The sequence below is a fragment of the Bos indicus x Bos taurus genome, chromosome 2 (assembly GCF_003369695.1).
Source record: "Bos indicus x Bos taurus breed Angus x Brahman F1 hybrid chromosome 2, Bos_hybrid_MaternalHap_v2.0, whole genome shotgun sequence".
Classification (NCBI taxonomy): Eukaryota; Metazoa; Chordata; class Mammalia; order Artiodactyla; family Bovidae; genus Bos; species Bos indicus x Bos taurus.
Genome location: NC_040077.1, coordinates 89,630,525 through 89,644,294, shown reverse-complemented (window position 1 = coordinate 89,644,294; position 13,770 = coordinate 89,630,525). Strand labels below are relative to the sequence as shown.

At 39.5% G+C, this 13,770-nt stretch overlaps 1 protein-coding gene across 8 annotated transcripts in view; it reads right to left on the bottom strand.

Moving 5' to 3' along the window:
• Nucleotides 1–13,770, bottom strand: part of CFLAR (CASP8 and FADD like apoptosis regulator) — a 54,444-nt gene that overhangs the window by 28,740 nt on the left and 11,934 nt on the right. For 4 of the 8 annotated variants that reach the window (XM_027564242.1, XM_027564216.1, XM_027564226.1 and 1 more), the window contains 4 exons: nucleotides 5,539–6,141; nucleotides 3,165–3,270; nucleotides 1,479–1,614; nucleotides 382–467 (listed from right to left, as the gene is read on the bottom strand). In XM_027564242.1, the coding sequence (XP_027420043.1) occupies nucleotides 382–467; nucleotides 1,479–1,614; nucleotides 3,165–3,270; nucleotides 5,539–5,900 (690 nt within the window). In that variant the 5' untranslated portion in view covers nucleotides 5,901–6,141. Of the gene's footprint in view, nucleotides 1–381; nucleotides 468–1,478; nucleotides 1,615–3,164; nucleotides 3,271–3,492; nucleotides 4,006–5,538; nucleotides 6,142–13,770 lie in introns of those variants that run through there. The other 4 variants (XM_027564262.1, XM_027564251.1, XM_027564271.1 and 1 more) reach the window with 4 other exon arrangements.

The window sequence follows — 13,770 nt, the reverse complement described above, 5'->3', positions numbered from 1 at the left end:
GGTGCGGCCAAGTAAATAACAAATAAATATTAAAAAATAAAAAGGTAAATTTTCAAAGGAACACACAAACAACGGAAAAAATGTTTGTGTATGGGGATACATAAACACACAGGGAAAAAAGACTAGAGGGGAACAACTGTTAACATGGAGGTGATTTATCTTCTTTCCTTTATATATAGTTCTCTGTATTTTCCAAGTTATCTCAATAAACACATTAGCTTTGAAATTATAAGAATTTATACATATTTTATAAACAAATGCGTATTTGTCACAATTTTTTTCAGATGTTAAATGAAATACATGCTAGGAGAATATGTACATTTTTGTCAAAGTTCTGAAACTGTTTCATGCCAGGATTCCACACATTTGCTCCAGACTCACCCTTAGGTTATATGAAGGATCTTTAACACTCAAGTTTGGCAGAGATGCCTGGCGAGCATTTACATAATTTGTTTCCGCTCCTTGAGCTGCAAGCAGAAGAGAGGCACTGAGTTAAGACTGACAAATTATCATCAAATGAATCTTCAACAATGGCTCAGTTCAGAGTCAGTCATGATCTTTCAAAATACCCAAAACTTTCCAGCCACTTACTGAACTCAAAATGTCAGATCAGATGACTCTTCTCCCAATGTCATTAAGAACAGACTAAAAGTGCTACTCCTATTCTTGATCTTGAATCATTCATGGGCATGGGGGAGGGCTGTGTGCAGATCACTGGGTATCAGTCATGCCCTCAGGCTCTATGGTGGTGGTAGACTGCTAGCAGAGCCCATACTGAGTGTGAGTCTAAAAGACAGGGGAATTGAGGGATGGGATGGGGAGGGAGGTGAGACAGAGGGTCAGGATGGGGGACACATACATCCATGGCTGATTCATGTGAATGTATGGCAAAAACCACCACAATATTGTCAAATAATTAGCCTCCAATTTAAAAATAAAATAAAATAATAAATAAATAAAAGACATGGGAAGGGGTGCTGTGAGAGAGAAGGCCAATGTGTGCTGGTCCCCTTTATGGAAGGGGTTCAGCAGAAAAGATGCCCCTTTCCATGAGGAGGTTATATGCAAGGCAGTTACAGGACCCCAGGGACAGGATGTCTCCAGAGCTTGGATGGTGGTCAGGCAAGGCAGCAGGGCTTGGCATAGACTCAGAAGCCCTGAGTACACACAGTGCCACCAGCCAGTGCAGAAAGTTGGGGTGCAGACTCCTTCTTAAAGACCAGACTGTTAAGAACTGCTTGGTGGCATTTTGCAGAGGGCCAAGACTCTGTGGTCAGGGGTGCTTGCTGATGAAGTTAGCAGACAGATATAGGGTATAGAGGATATAAAGGATTCTGATTGCTAGCCTCAGGCTGGTGAGGGCCATGGACATTCGGGTTCTGTTCCATCCACCCATTGTACACATGAATCTCTACCAACCTAACCCACTACACATAGGTACTTCATTAGGCCACAGAGAGGGCCAAAATGCTGCTCACCTGACTGCTTGTATTTCTGGATTTTTGTCTTCAGGTCTATCCTGTTGATGTTCCTTAGGCTTTCTTCTAATAAATTCAGTTGATCTGGAGCAACCAGATTTAGCTTCTCCAATTCAACCACAAGATCCAAGAAACTCTAAGAGAACCATCAACAAAAAACAAATGTCAGTACGGCTGACCATCAGGCCTCATATGCAAACCTCAGGCTGCATAATTTATAACAATAAGAAAATGTGACCAGAGGAGTCCTCTGAGTGACCTTCAAGGATCCTAAACCAGAGTGCTTTGTTTTATTGTCTCTCCAAGACCATGAGCAAATTACAATCCTGGAATTTACCCAGAAAAGAGGTAAGTCTTTGAGGGGGCCAACCTGCACCTAGGTTGGGAATAGATGCATGAGTCATTTTTTGCATGAAGGATTAAGAAAGCAGGCCTGAAAATAAAATCCTCCTGTGTTAATTCTCTTCCCAAAAGTCAGGCTGGTGTCATACTGAAAAACTCTAAGGGATTTACTGAAAAAGGGAAGTGAGACGGTAGCTGGGGAAATGTTTTTACTAGAAAAATTCTAAATGATATAGCCCTGAAGTTCCTAAAATATTTTAACCAGTGCTGGAAATTCCAGTTCATTCTGATACAGTGGACAGACATGAGGTGGTAAAATTACAAGGTGAGGGTATTTTGCTATTTGTTCAGCCTGGAACATAGGGATTGTGAAAGAACTACATTTCAGAAATAGGCATCACTTTTGGTTTTACTTTCTTTCTGTTTAACATTTGGTTACTAATGTGCTATCTTTATTTTTCAATTAATAATCATAATTAAATCTACATAAATGATTGAGAAACAAGTGGACTAGGGGACGCCAAAAAATGAGTTGTTTTTTTTTTTTATTTTACTTTCCATTTTGCATTTGATAATAGGGGCACACAGTTGCCCTATATTCCTAGATCTCAGAAATGAAACAACAATCATTAAGAAACATGAGGAGATTCTTAAGCAATGATTTACCAAAGTCCTCAGAAGCAGATCCTTGATACTAGAGACCCGAGCTTTTCCTGGCCTGTCCACAGGTCGGAAGTACATATCAGGCCAGCTGGGATCTACTTTTCCAGTGACCACAGCATCCCTGAGATTTCACCCCTAGCTCATTTTGAACTGCAAATCTATACTTCTGCCACTCTGTGGATTCATCAGTCTCAAGGACCTTCCCCTGCCCATCTCCCCCAAAGCCTGATGACTCCACACTGACCCTGAACTGGCTGAGGAGAGGGGAACAGCAGAGAGCAAGATGGCAGCGGGCCAGCACTTCCCATCTGTTTCCGCTCAGCGTGAACAGATGGGACTTCCTAACCTTCCCAGATGATCTGCCAAACCAGGGAGAGAAGCTGAAGGATAAGCCAGGCCTATGATTTTATACAAATAAAGGATAAAATACAAGGAGGAAACACACACCCAGGGCCACACCAGCCAACATCACTCTATTGCCTCTCAATTCAGGAACCAATTTTCTTCCCATCAGTGTTACTATGAAAAAACCTTCATATTCTTCTCCCTTCCCACCTTCACCCTCAATTTGGGCCTCCTTGCTTAAGTGCCTGATTCCCTCTCTTCATACCATAGAGAACAACTCCCAACCTCTGATAAGACTCTTGGGAACATGAATCAAGAAAAAGAAAGAAAACTCACCTTATCCTTGGCTATCTTGCTTCGACCCGTATAATCTCTCATGAGGAACATTAATGAGGACACGTCAGATTTATCCAAATCCTCACCAATCTCCATCATCAGCACCCTGAAAACCAGACAAGGTTCTTTAGTAAATTCAGACACAAGTCCTAGTGAGAATACTAAGAGCGTAGGTCTCCTCTAGGCCAAAAACTGGTTAAAAGACTAATTCTTGCCCCTATTTTGAATGTGTCCCCCAGAAAACAGAAAGCATAGATCACCCCAGGAGATCTTAAGCAAATTCAAAAAGGAAACTTATCCCTTCTGAGTTTTCAGTAGAACATGGTACCTCTTTTTCCATCTGCTATGAAAAGAACAAGAGAATAAAAACTTCCCCAAAGAATCCCCTAGCTCTCCCAGAAGTTATAAGTGAAATAAATGAAGAACCTAAATGACTAAGATGAAAGACGTAAATAGAATTCAAAATGATCTCATCCCCTCAGTTTAACAAATTCCCAGGTGATGCTGAAGCTGCTAATACAGGGACAATACTTTGAATCACAAGATCATGAATCAAAGTAACGTGTAAGCTGTCCTGGCTTGCTCCAGAACTCAAAAGGTAAAAGGCATCTATATCCTGGAGACTGTGACTGTGTAGAAAGCCCCTCCTCACTTAGTCACCTCTGTTACAGCTGGAGTACCAGCAAGCTTTATCGGGGCTCCCAAGGACATCTCATGATTGTCATTAGTGCCTGGTCATTGTCATCACTGCTTAGAAGCCCATTTTCCCAATTAGACTCTCAGATTCTTGAGGATGGAAGATTCTTCATTTTGCTTTAGCGCTTACCAAACACCTCGCATATGTCAACCCACAATAAAGCCCACTCAATAGATGAATAAATGAATCTAGCATTCCCTGGCCTCTCTACTCAAAGGTCCCCAAACTGCCTCCATTCACTACAGCAAGGAAACAGAAGATGGAGAGAGTCGCCTGACTTTTTTCACAAAAACCCAGTCAGTGCCTCCTGAAAAGTTTTAAGATTTCTGACATCATATAATGGTTGGAGAAATGGAAGATGATTAAGAAAAACAGCAACAACGATAATTAACCCTTATATTGGTAGAGTGCTACCTGGTTTTAAAAAGTTCTTTACATAATTTAAAATATAATAATTTTTAAAAGTACTTCACAAACTAAATTATCACAATCAATCCTTACAAACACACTTGTGAAATCAGATATTATTCTTGGTTTCACAAGTAGGAAAATGAAGGCCCAACTGATGGCAGTGGCCGGCTCAGACTATGTGGCTGAGGCTATTGGTTCTGAGGCTTCAAACAGACCTTTAATCTCAAGTCTCATCCACGTTCCAAGGGCCACACTGATTGCAACTCTCTTTAATACAGTTTTTAATCATGTATATCATCTCCAAATGATGATATCTCCAAATAATGATATAACTAAAGACCCAGTGGTCCAGAGAAAAAAAGAATCACAAATTTAAGGTTACAAACTATCTTTCTTTCCCCAGAAATGCAGCCTTTCCTGTCCTTTCTGTGCTCCTCTGGGCCTTCAAGAGAATGCTCTGTGACCAGAAAAGTAAAAGTGAAGTCGCTCAGTCGTGTCCGACTCTTTGTAACCCCATGGACTGTAGCCTACCAGGCTCCTCTGTCCATGGGATTTTCCAGGCAATACTACTGGAGTGGATTGCCATTTCCTTCTCCAGGGGATCTTCCCGACCCAGGGATCGAACCCGGGTCTTCTGCATTGTAGACAGACCAGGAGGAAGGAACAATTCAAAGGCTGTCTGAACTAAAGGGAGCTCCAATGGCCATTCCTCTCTGAACTTAAGGGAGTCTAGATGTGGTTAATTGAAGAAACCTTCAATCTGGGCTCTCCAGAGCCTCCAGGAGTAGGAACCTCACAGAAACTCACTGAAAGCTAGCTCACCCACTAACTTCCTTGGCAGGGGAAAGACCGGAGGAAATTCAGGAAGGATCACAAAGCTCTCAAAGGTCAGGAAGATTACTGTCAGGCTTGTTGTTTTCTTTTCTCAGAACAGGAAATTGCCCAGCTCTGACATCACAGGCTAGCAAAGAACACAGCAGATCTCATCTTAGTCATTTGTCTCTCTACCATTCTACCCATCGGGCAAACACATACCATCTGTCCTTTCCAGTTTCAATCTGACCTTCTACACAGTTACTTTAAGCAAACATGTACTAAGGATTCAAACATTTCAGAAGAATGAACATCAACAGGGCAATAAGATCGGTGGGTAGATAAAGGGATGAACCTGCTTAATGTCCTCTATGTTTCTATGGTTCTGAAGTCTAGATCTTCTTCCCTCCCTCCCTTCTACTGGTGCAGCCTCGGGAGGGGCTGATGAATTACCTATAGTCTGAAATCAGATGTGGGTGCTTGCGCAGGAGGGCCTCCACTGTCGGGGTATCCATATTCAAGACCCTCTTGAGCAAGTCAAACCGCCTCACTCTGTAGAGCAGCTCAGCCAAGCTCACAGAAGACAGCTTTCCTCTCTCTCTTAAAATATCCAGAAGATCCCTGACATTCAGTGGAACCACATCTGCAGCAACATCTCGGCACAAAAAAAGGAGTGTATCCTTCTCCTCTTCATCAAGTGCTTCTTCTACCTGATGGATGACTTCAGCAGACATCCTGTACAGTGTCATTCCAAGGAATGGCAGGAAGAAAAGTCTAGTCCAGTCAATAGAAGGCCATGAAGCTACTGATTTCATTTCTGGTGGTTTTCTTCATTTCTTTCAAAATCCTTTCCAATGGAGGAGTTCTGTGGTTAAAAGGGAACTTTTTTTTAATCCTCCAAGCAAAATAACATATGCCTCAAAGTCCAGGTATAGGCTCTTCTTTTCTTGCTGGTCTAATTTAGCAGATTAAACTCATGTTGTTAAGTCTGCAGAAGTGATCCTTTCCGGAGACAAAGCAACTGATCCCAAAATCAGGACAGACAAAGAAGATAACCTACATTTTAAAAGAAATGAAACCAGAGACATTATTTCAAAAAAAAAAAAAAAATCCCACGTGCTTTATCAGAATTTATCAGAGTATAAAGTGTGGTAAGTGGAAAATCACTACTAAGGAATTAATGACGAAGTGACAGATGAATGGTGAGGGGCAGAGGAAGAGCCCAATGACTAGGCTGCTCTCTAGACCACAGAAACTGAGGTCACGGGGGTTAACCCCTTTTTGGTGAACTCCCAGTAGGCTTGAACAAACAGAAATCTTAGCAAAGGGGACTCTGCAAGGTGTCAAAAATGATGGGAGAAAACCAGTTTCTGTCTCTACCTCACCCTTTTTTCCCAGTTGTTCTACTTGAAAACCCCTCATTCACACCTGCTGCCATCCTCCCAAAGTCACAGGCACTTTACACAGTGTCATCATGACTGCTCACAGGACCTGCCACCATGGCTGAACATGAGCCTTGCCAAGTTTTGATCACCTCTTTGGACCCTGAGCCCCTTAGGAGGGTCAGAATCCCATACTCACAACACATTGCTGGACAGCAATTGTCACTAGCATTGCTGAGTGCATCAGTAGAAAAAAGGAGGTTGAGCAGATCTGCAGAAAGATGCAGGAACTGGGTGGGAATGGTGGGATGTTCATGCCATGGGTATATTCTTACCTTCTTCCATTGGAACTCAACCTATTTTCTTTCAAAATTTAAGTTATAAATGGGGATCACTGTTTAAAGTTTCATAGCTATATTTTATTTTAAATAAGCTCTTACGACACATGTACTCCAATGTTCATCGCAGCACTGTTTATAATAGCCAGGACATGGAAGCAACCTAGATGTCCATCAGCAGATGAATGGATAAGAAAGCTATGGTACATATACACAATGGAGTATTACTCAGCCATTAAAAAGAATACATTTGAATCCGTTCTAATGAGGTGGATGAAACTGGAGCCTATTATACAGAGTGAAGTAACCAGAAAGAAAAACACCAATACAGTATACTAACGCATATATATGGAATTTAGAAAGATGGTAACAATAACCCTGTATATGAGACAGCAAAAGAGACACTGATGTATAGAACAGTCTTTTGGACTCTGTGGGAGAGGGAGAGGGTGGGATGATTTGGGAGAATGGCATTGAAACATGTATAATATCATATATGAAACGAGTCGCCAGTCCAGGTTCCATGCACGATACTGGATGCTTGGGGCTGGTGCACTGGGATGACCCAGAGGGATGGTATGGGGAGGGAGGAGGGAGGAGGGTTCAGGATGGGGAACACATGTATACCTGTGGTGGATTCATTTTGATATATGGCAAAACCAATACAATATTGTAAAGTTAAAAAATAAAATAAAATAAAAAATTTTTTAAATAAATAAATAAATAAGCTCTTATGTTCTGGTACAATACCCTGTTGGTTTCTAGCAGAGAACATTTCAGATTAAAAGCTAATCTTAGCAAAAAATAATCGGGAAATAACCTAACTGTAGGTTGATAACTGTTGCTGCATATTTGTGTACACGTGTATTAAACTAGCAGGATTTACTGAAAGGAACACCAATTCTATTTTATTTATTAATATACAATCTCGGGTTACAAAAGATGAAGCATCTTACAACAAACACATAAGTAGAAAAAAAATTTATATGAGAACAAGGAGGAAAATAATTAGATTAGAAAGTCAAAATGAGGTGGAGGGATAAAGAATACAATGCAAATATGCAGGCCAGAAAGGCCTAAACAGATTTTAGCAGACCCTGAATGTGTCCTGAGCTTCCTGGTAATCAAAGCAAAAAGGGATATATGGGATGTTAAATAGCCCTTGCTGTCAAAAATAAGAAAAACTGAAAGATTCTTAGAGGAAGCACAATTTCCCTAGAGTTCCGGAGTTCCCCACCAATGGAAATATTAAGGAGTACTTTAGTGTCTGAAATTAACAAAATTATGTTTATTTAAAATTTGATTTAAAAAAAATTTTAAATATCTTATTTTAAAATAAGCCATTCATGCACACCATTCACACTAGCCTTCCTCTTGATAGTCTAAAAGGGTTAGTTTTTAATAAAATAGACACTTCAGTTAATGTAGGCTTGTTAATAAGTATTAATGTGTCTATGCCAATCCCATGTTCATTCATCCAAGCCTCACTTAAACATAGCCATTCTGAATAACTGGAGAAATGAAATTTAAAATGATTGTTTACTCAAAGTAGAAAAACTGGTACTCAGACTACTTCATTATTTTTCTAATCTGAAAGCTTAATGCTAATTTTATGTGTTTTGCAGAGGCTAAATCTGTACTCTACTCACAGGCTAACAAGACTTTAAACCTACCTATTAGTTTCCAAAAAAGGAAGGCAAGTTCTTTTTCTATTCATTAAAAGTCATAATTCTGCAGTTGCTATTATTATAAATTAATCTGTAAAATACTTATACACACTAGAAAGTATAAAATAAGTAAACACAAGAAGAAATGAGGGGCTTTCCTGGTGGCTCACTGGTAAAGAATCCAAGACACAGGCTTGATCCCTGATAGGAAGATTCCGGAGAAGGCGATGGCACCCGACTCCAGTACTCTTGCCTGGAAAATCCCGTGGACGGAGGAGCCTGGTAGGCTGCAGTCCATGGGGTCGCGAAGGGTCGGACACGACTGAGTGACTTCACTTTCACTTTTCACTTTCATGCATTGGAGAAGGAAATGGCAACCCACTCCAGTGTTCTTGCCTGGAGAATCCCAGGGACGGGGGAGCCTGGTGGGCTGCCGTCTATGGGGTCACACAGAGTCGGACACGACTGAAGCGACTTGGCAGCAGCAGCTGCAGGAAGATTCCACGTGCTGTGGAGCAACTAAGCCCATGCACCACAACTATGGAGCCTGTGCTCTAGAGCCTGGGAGTCGCAACTCCTGAGCCCATGCCCTGCAACTACCGAAGCCTGTGAGCCCTAGAGCCTGTGCTCCACCACAAGAGAAGCCACTGCCATGGGAAGCCACTAATAGCTCCCTCATGCTGCCACTAGAGAAAAGTCAGCACAGCCAAAAGTAAACAAAACTATTTTTTTAAAAAAGGAATGAGATGTTATGTACATTCACTAGACATACTGAAAAAGAATCAAACAGAGCTATTAGAAAAGAAATGTTCAATTCCCTTTTTAAACACAGTAATTTTTATAATTCATAACCATCAATGATATAATAATACCATTAAGAGTTAACAAAATCAGATAATTGCTTCTTAAAATATGATCAGCTCAGTTCGTTTCCTCTAGCCATTACACCCAAGGCTGCCTTCTGCCAGTCACGCACACTCAGCAAGAGAACTGGCGTGCTGTCTTCCCTCTGTACTAATGGAAGTATAGTTTGGCAGCAAAATCCAAATTACTCAGTGGTAGCATCTGGCATAGTCAAAGAAAATATCAAAAGGAAAACTACAGATCCTGTGCTGACCCAGGCCAACCAGATGCAGCAAAATACCAGTGCTTATGTGTTGGGGCGGCGCTGGGGACAGTGAACTGAGGCCAGCAGCGATTGGCACTTGAAAGAAGGGAGCATGAAAGGGAGAAGTGGGGCTACAGTCCAAATACTCACTACTTTGTTACAGTTTCTTTTAATCCCAAACCAAGAAATTAACATAAAAACTACTTTCAGACTAAGGAAGTTCAGTAAGGTCTTGAGAGGCAAAACCCAAGCCACCCCCATAAGGTCACCTTCCCAACCCAGAGGATATGAGACATACATTCTGCTGAAGGTGAGTCTATGATTAAAAATCACCTGCATAAACAAAAAAAGCACCATGACAGTAGACAAAGTAAAACTCACATACTAGGAACCTGTGTCTGAAAGAGTTTAAAAATAAGTATCTTCTGCTCAACATCACTCATTATCAGAGAAATGCAAATCAAAACCACAATGAGGTACCATCTCACGCTAGTCAGAATGGCTGCTATCAAAAAGTCTGCAAACAATAAATGCTGAAGAGGGTGCAGAGAAAAGGGAACCCTCTTATGCTATTGGTGGAATGCAAACTAGTACAGTCACTATGGAGAACAGTGTGGAGATTCCTTAACAAACTGGAAAGAGAACTGCCATACGACCCAGCAATCCCACTGCTGGGCATACACACTGAGGAAACCAGAATTGAAAGAGACACATGTACCCCAATGTTCATCACAGCACTGTTTACAATAGGCAGGACATGGAAGCAACCTAGATGTCCATCTGCAGATGAATGGATAAGAAAGCTGTGGTACATATACACAATGGAGTATTGCTCAGCCATTAAAAAGAATACATTTGAATCAGTTCTAATGAGGTGGATGAAACTGGAGCTTATCATACAGAGCAAAGTAAGTCAGAAAGAAAAATACTAATACAGTATATTAATGCATATATATGGGATTTAGAAAGATGGTAACAATGACCCTGTATGCAAGACAGCAAGAGACACAGATATAAAGAACAGACTTTTGGACTCTATGGGAGAAGGTGAAGGTGGGATGATTTGAGAGAATAGCATTGAAACATGTATATTACCATATGTGAAATAGATGACCAGTCCAAGTTCAATGCATGAAACAGGGCACTCAAAGCCAGTGCACTGGCACAACCCAGAGGGATGGGATGGGGAGAGAGGAGGGAGGGGGGTTCAGGATGGGGGCCACATGTATATCCATGGTTGATTCCTGTCAATATATGGCAAAAACCACCACAATACTGTAAAGTAATTAGCCTCCAATTAAAATAATTAATTTAAAAAATAAAAACAAAAAAATAAGTATTTTCAAAGGTTCAAGAAGATAAGGGCAATTTTTGAAATTTGACAGGCCAACTTAATGGTTCTTAATCAGGGAAAGTTTTGCTCTTCAGGGACATTTGACAATTTTTACTCAGTTTGAGACATTTTTGGTCATCATAACCAGGTGGGGCTATTGGCATCTACAAGACAGAGGCTAGGGATGCTGTTAAATATTACACAATGATATTCCCCTCAACAAAGAATTATTCAGCCCTAAATAAAACAGTGCCAAAACTGAGAAACTGCACTAGATAATATGGAAAAAATGACTATAATACACACCGAAATGCTAAAGAAAACATAAAAAATGTTTGTTCAAATATACAGTTGAGCATGTAAGAAAGCAAACTTGTAGGAAAGCAAAAGGATAAAACAGCTAAAAACCAGTGATAAGCTGTTTAAGATGTGCCACATACAATAGTATAAAAACAGAGAACATGTAGGAATGAGTCTAACAAAGTCTAACAAAACATTAACAGAAAAAAAACTATAAAACATTATTGGAAAGACATTAATAAAGACCTAGATAAATGGACAGTTTTACCTTGCTTGTGAGTATGGAGACTGAATATAAAAAACATGTGAATTCTCTAAAATCAGTGATCTATGGATCTAAAGCAAGGGACTTATGAGGCAGCAATTTATAACTAGTTTAATAGTAATTATTAATATGAGAAAAATAAAAGTCAGCAGCAAATATTATACTTAGTGGTGACATGTTAGCAACATTCCCTTAAAAACGAGGCTCAAGACAAGAATGATCACCCTTCTATTCAACACTGTACTAGAGGACAGAGCTTAGCACTAAAATAAGAAAAAACCTTAATTAGAGCATTAGTATAAGAACCAGAGAACCAAATACCAATCTTCACAAGCAGTAAGACTTTCTACATAGGAAACCCAAGTATACCAACAGACAAAATGCTAGAATTCATAAGAGGTTAAGGCTTGGATTATATGATTAATAAATGAAAGTCAATTATATCTCTATCCATTAGCAAAAAAATAGGAAGAAAATGTAAATTTTTTTAAAAAGATACTATCTACAAGAGCAGCAAAAGTTATATGGTATACAAAAAAAAAACTTTCAAAAGATACACAAGACATTAAAGAAGAAATTATAAAACTTTAAGGAAGACTTCAGTTAAGACAAAGATAACTGAAGAAATGTATGATAATCATGGACAGAAGATTCAATATCATGAGGATATCAATTCCCAAATGAATTTATACAAATTTAAGTCCAATCAAACACTGAAAAAATTTTGCCATGGACCATGGCAAGCTGATTTTTAAGCTTATATGGAGAAGAAGGGCCAAGAATAGCCAGTACAAGCTTTAAGGACAACCAGTTGAATGAAGCTGCCTTACCAGATATCAAGATTTATTATAAATGTATAGTAATATGACACAGGAATAGGTAATAAAACAACCAATACACAGATGAGAACTCAGAAATAAATCCACACACTGACAACTAAGGTGGTCCTGTAAATCAAGAGGGAAAGAATATTAATGTCCAGAAAGGGTGCTGAGACAACAGTTTTCCATACATACAAAAAGGATAAACTGGGATCCTTTGCTCATACCATATACAAGCCAATTCCACAAGTTCTAAAGTCCTGGACATAAAATGTCTAGAAAGGATTCTCCAAGAACATTATTATAACCTACAAATACAAAAGTGATTTTGTAGATGTAGCCAGAATATGGAAAGCATTTCTGCAAATCAATAAGCATATGACAAGCAACCCAAGGAGAAAATAGGCAATAGGCAATTCCCAGAAGAAGAAACCCCAAACAGCCACAAACCATATGAAAAGATATTGAAGGCAAAATAGTATTCAGAGAAATGCAAATTTAAACTACAGTGAGATATTATTTCACATTGGTCAAATCTGTTACTACATGTCAGAGAAAATATAGTGAAATTAGAAACTTTACACATTGCTAGAGGAATTATAAATTGATTTGGCCACTTTAAAGAACAAGTTGCAATACCTGATAAAGATGAAAGCATATGTTACTCTATGACTTGAAAATTTTATTCCTAAATGAATATGCTTTTAAAATTCTTAGAATACCAAGACGTGTACATAATGTTCCAAGCATCAGTAAATCTTAGCACACAATAATGGTAACCACCTACAAGTCTACTAAAAGAGACTGAATAAAATGTCCCACTCCTTTGTAAAATACAATACAGCCATGAAAAATGAGGAACTATGAATGAATCTCACAAACAGACAAAAAATAAAACAAATATTTCTGCTAAAGCAAAAAGTTGCTAAAGTATGCATATCATATCACGTGATCACTCACCTAGAGCCAGACATCCTGGAATGTGAAGTCCAGTGGGCCTTAGGAAGCATCACTATGAACAAAGTTAGTGGAGGTGATGGAATTCCAGTTGAGCTATTTCAAATCTAAAAGATGATGCTGTGAAAGTGCTGCATTCAATATGTCAGCAAATTTGGAAAACTCAGCAGTGTCCATAGGACTGGAAAAGGTCAGTTTTCATTCCAATCCCAAAGAAAGGCAATGCCAAAGAATGTTCAAACTACCACACAATTGCACTCATCTCACACACTAGTAAAGTAACGCTCAAAATTCTCCAAGCCAGGCTTCAGCAATATGTGAACCGTGAACTTCCTGATGTTCAAGCTGGTTTTAGAAAAGGCAGAGGAACCAGAGACCAAATTGCCAACATCCACTGGATCATCAAAAAAGCAAGAGAGTTCCAGAAAAAAACATCTATTTCTGCTTTACTGACTATGCTAAAGCCTTTGACTGTGTGGATCACAATAAACTGTGGAAAATTCTTCAAGAAATG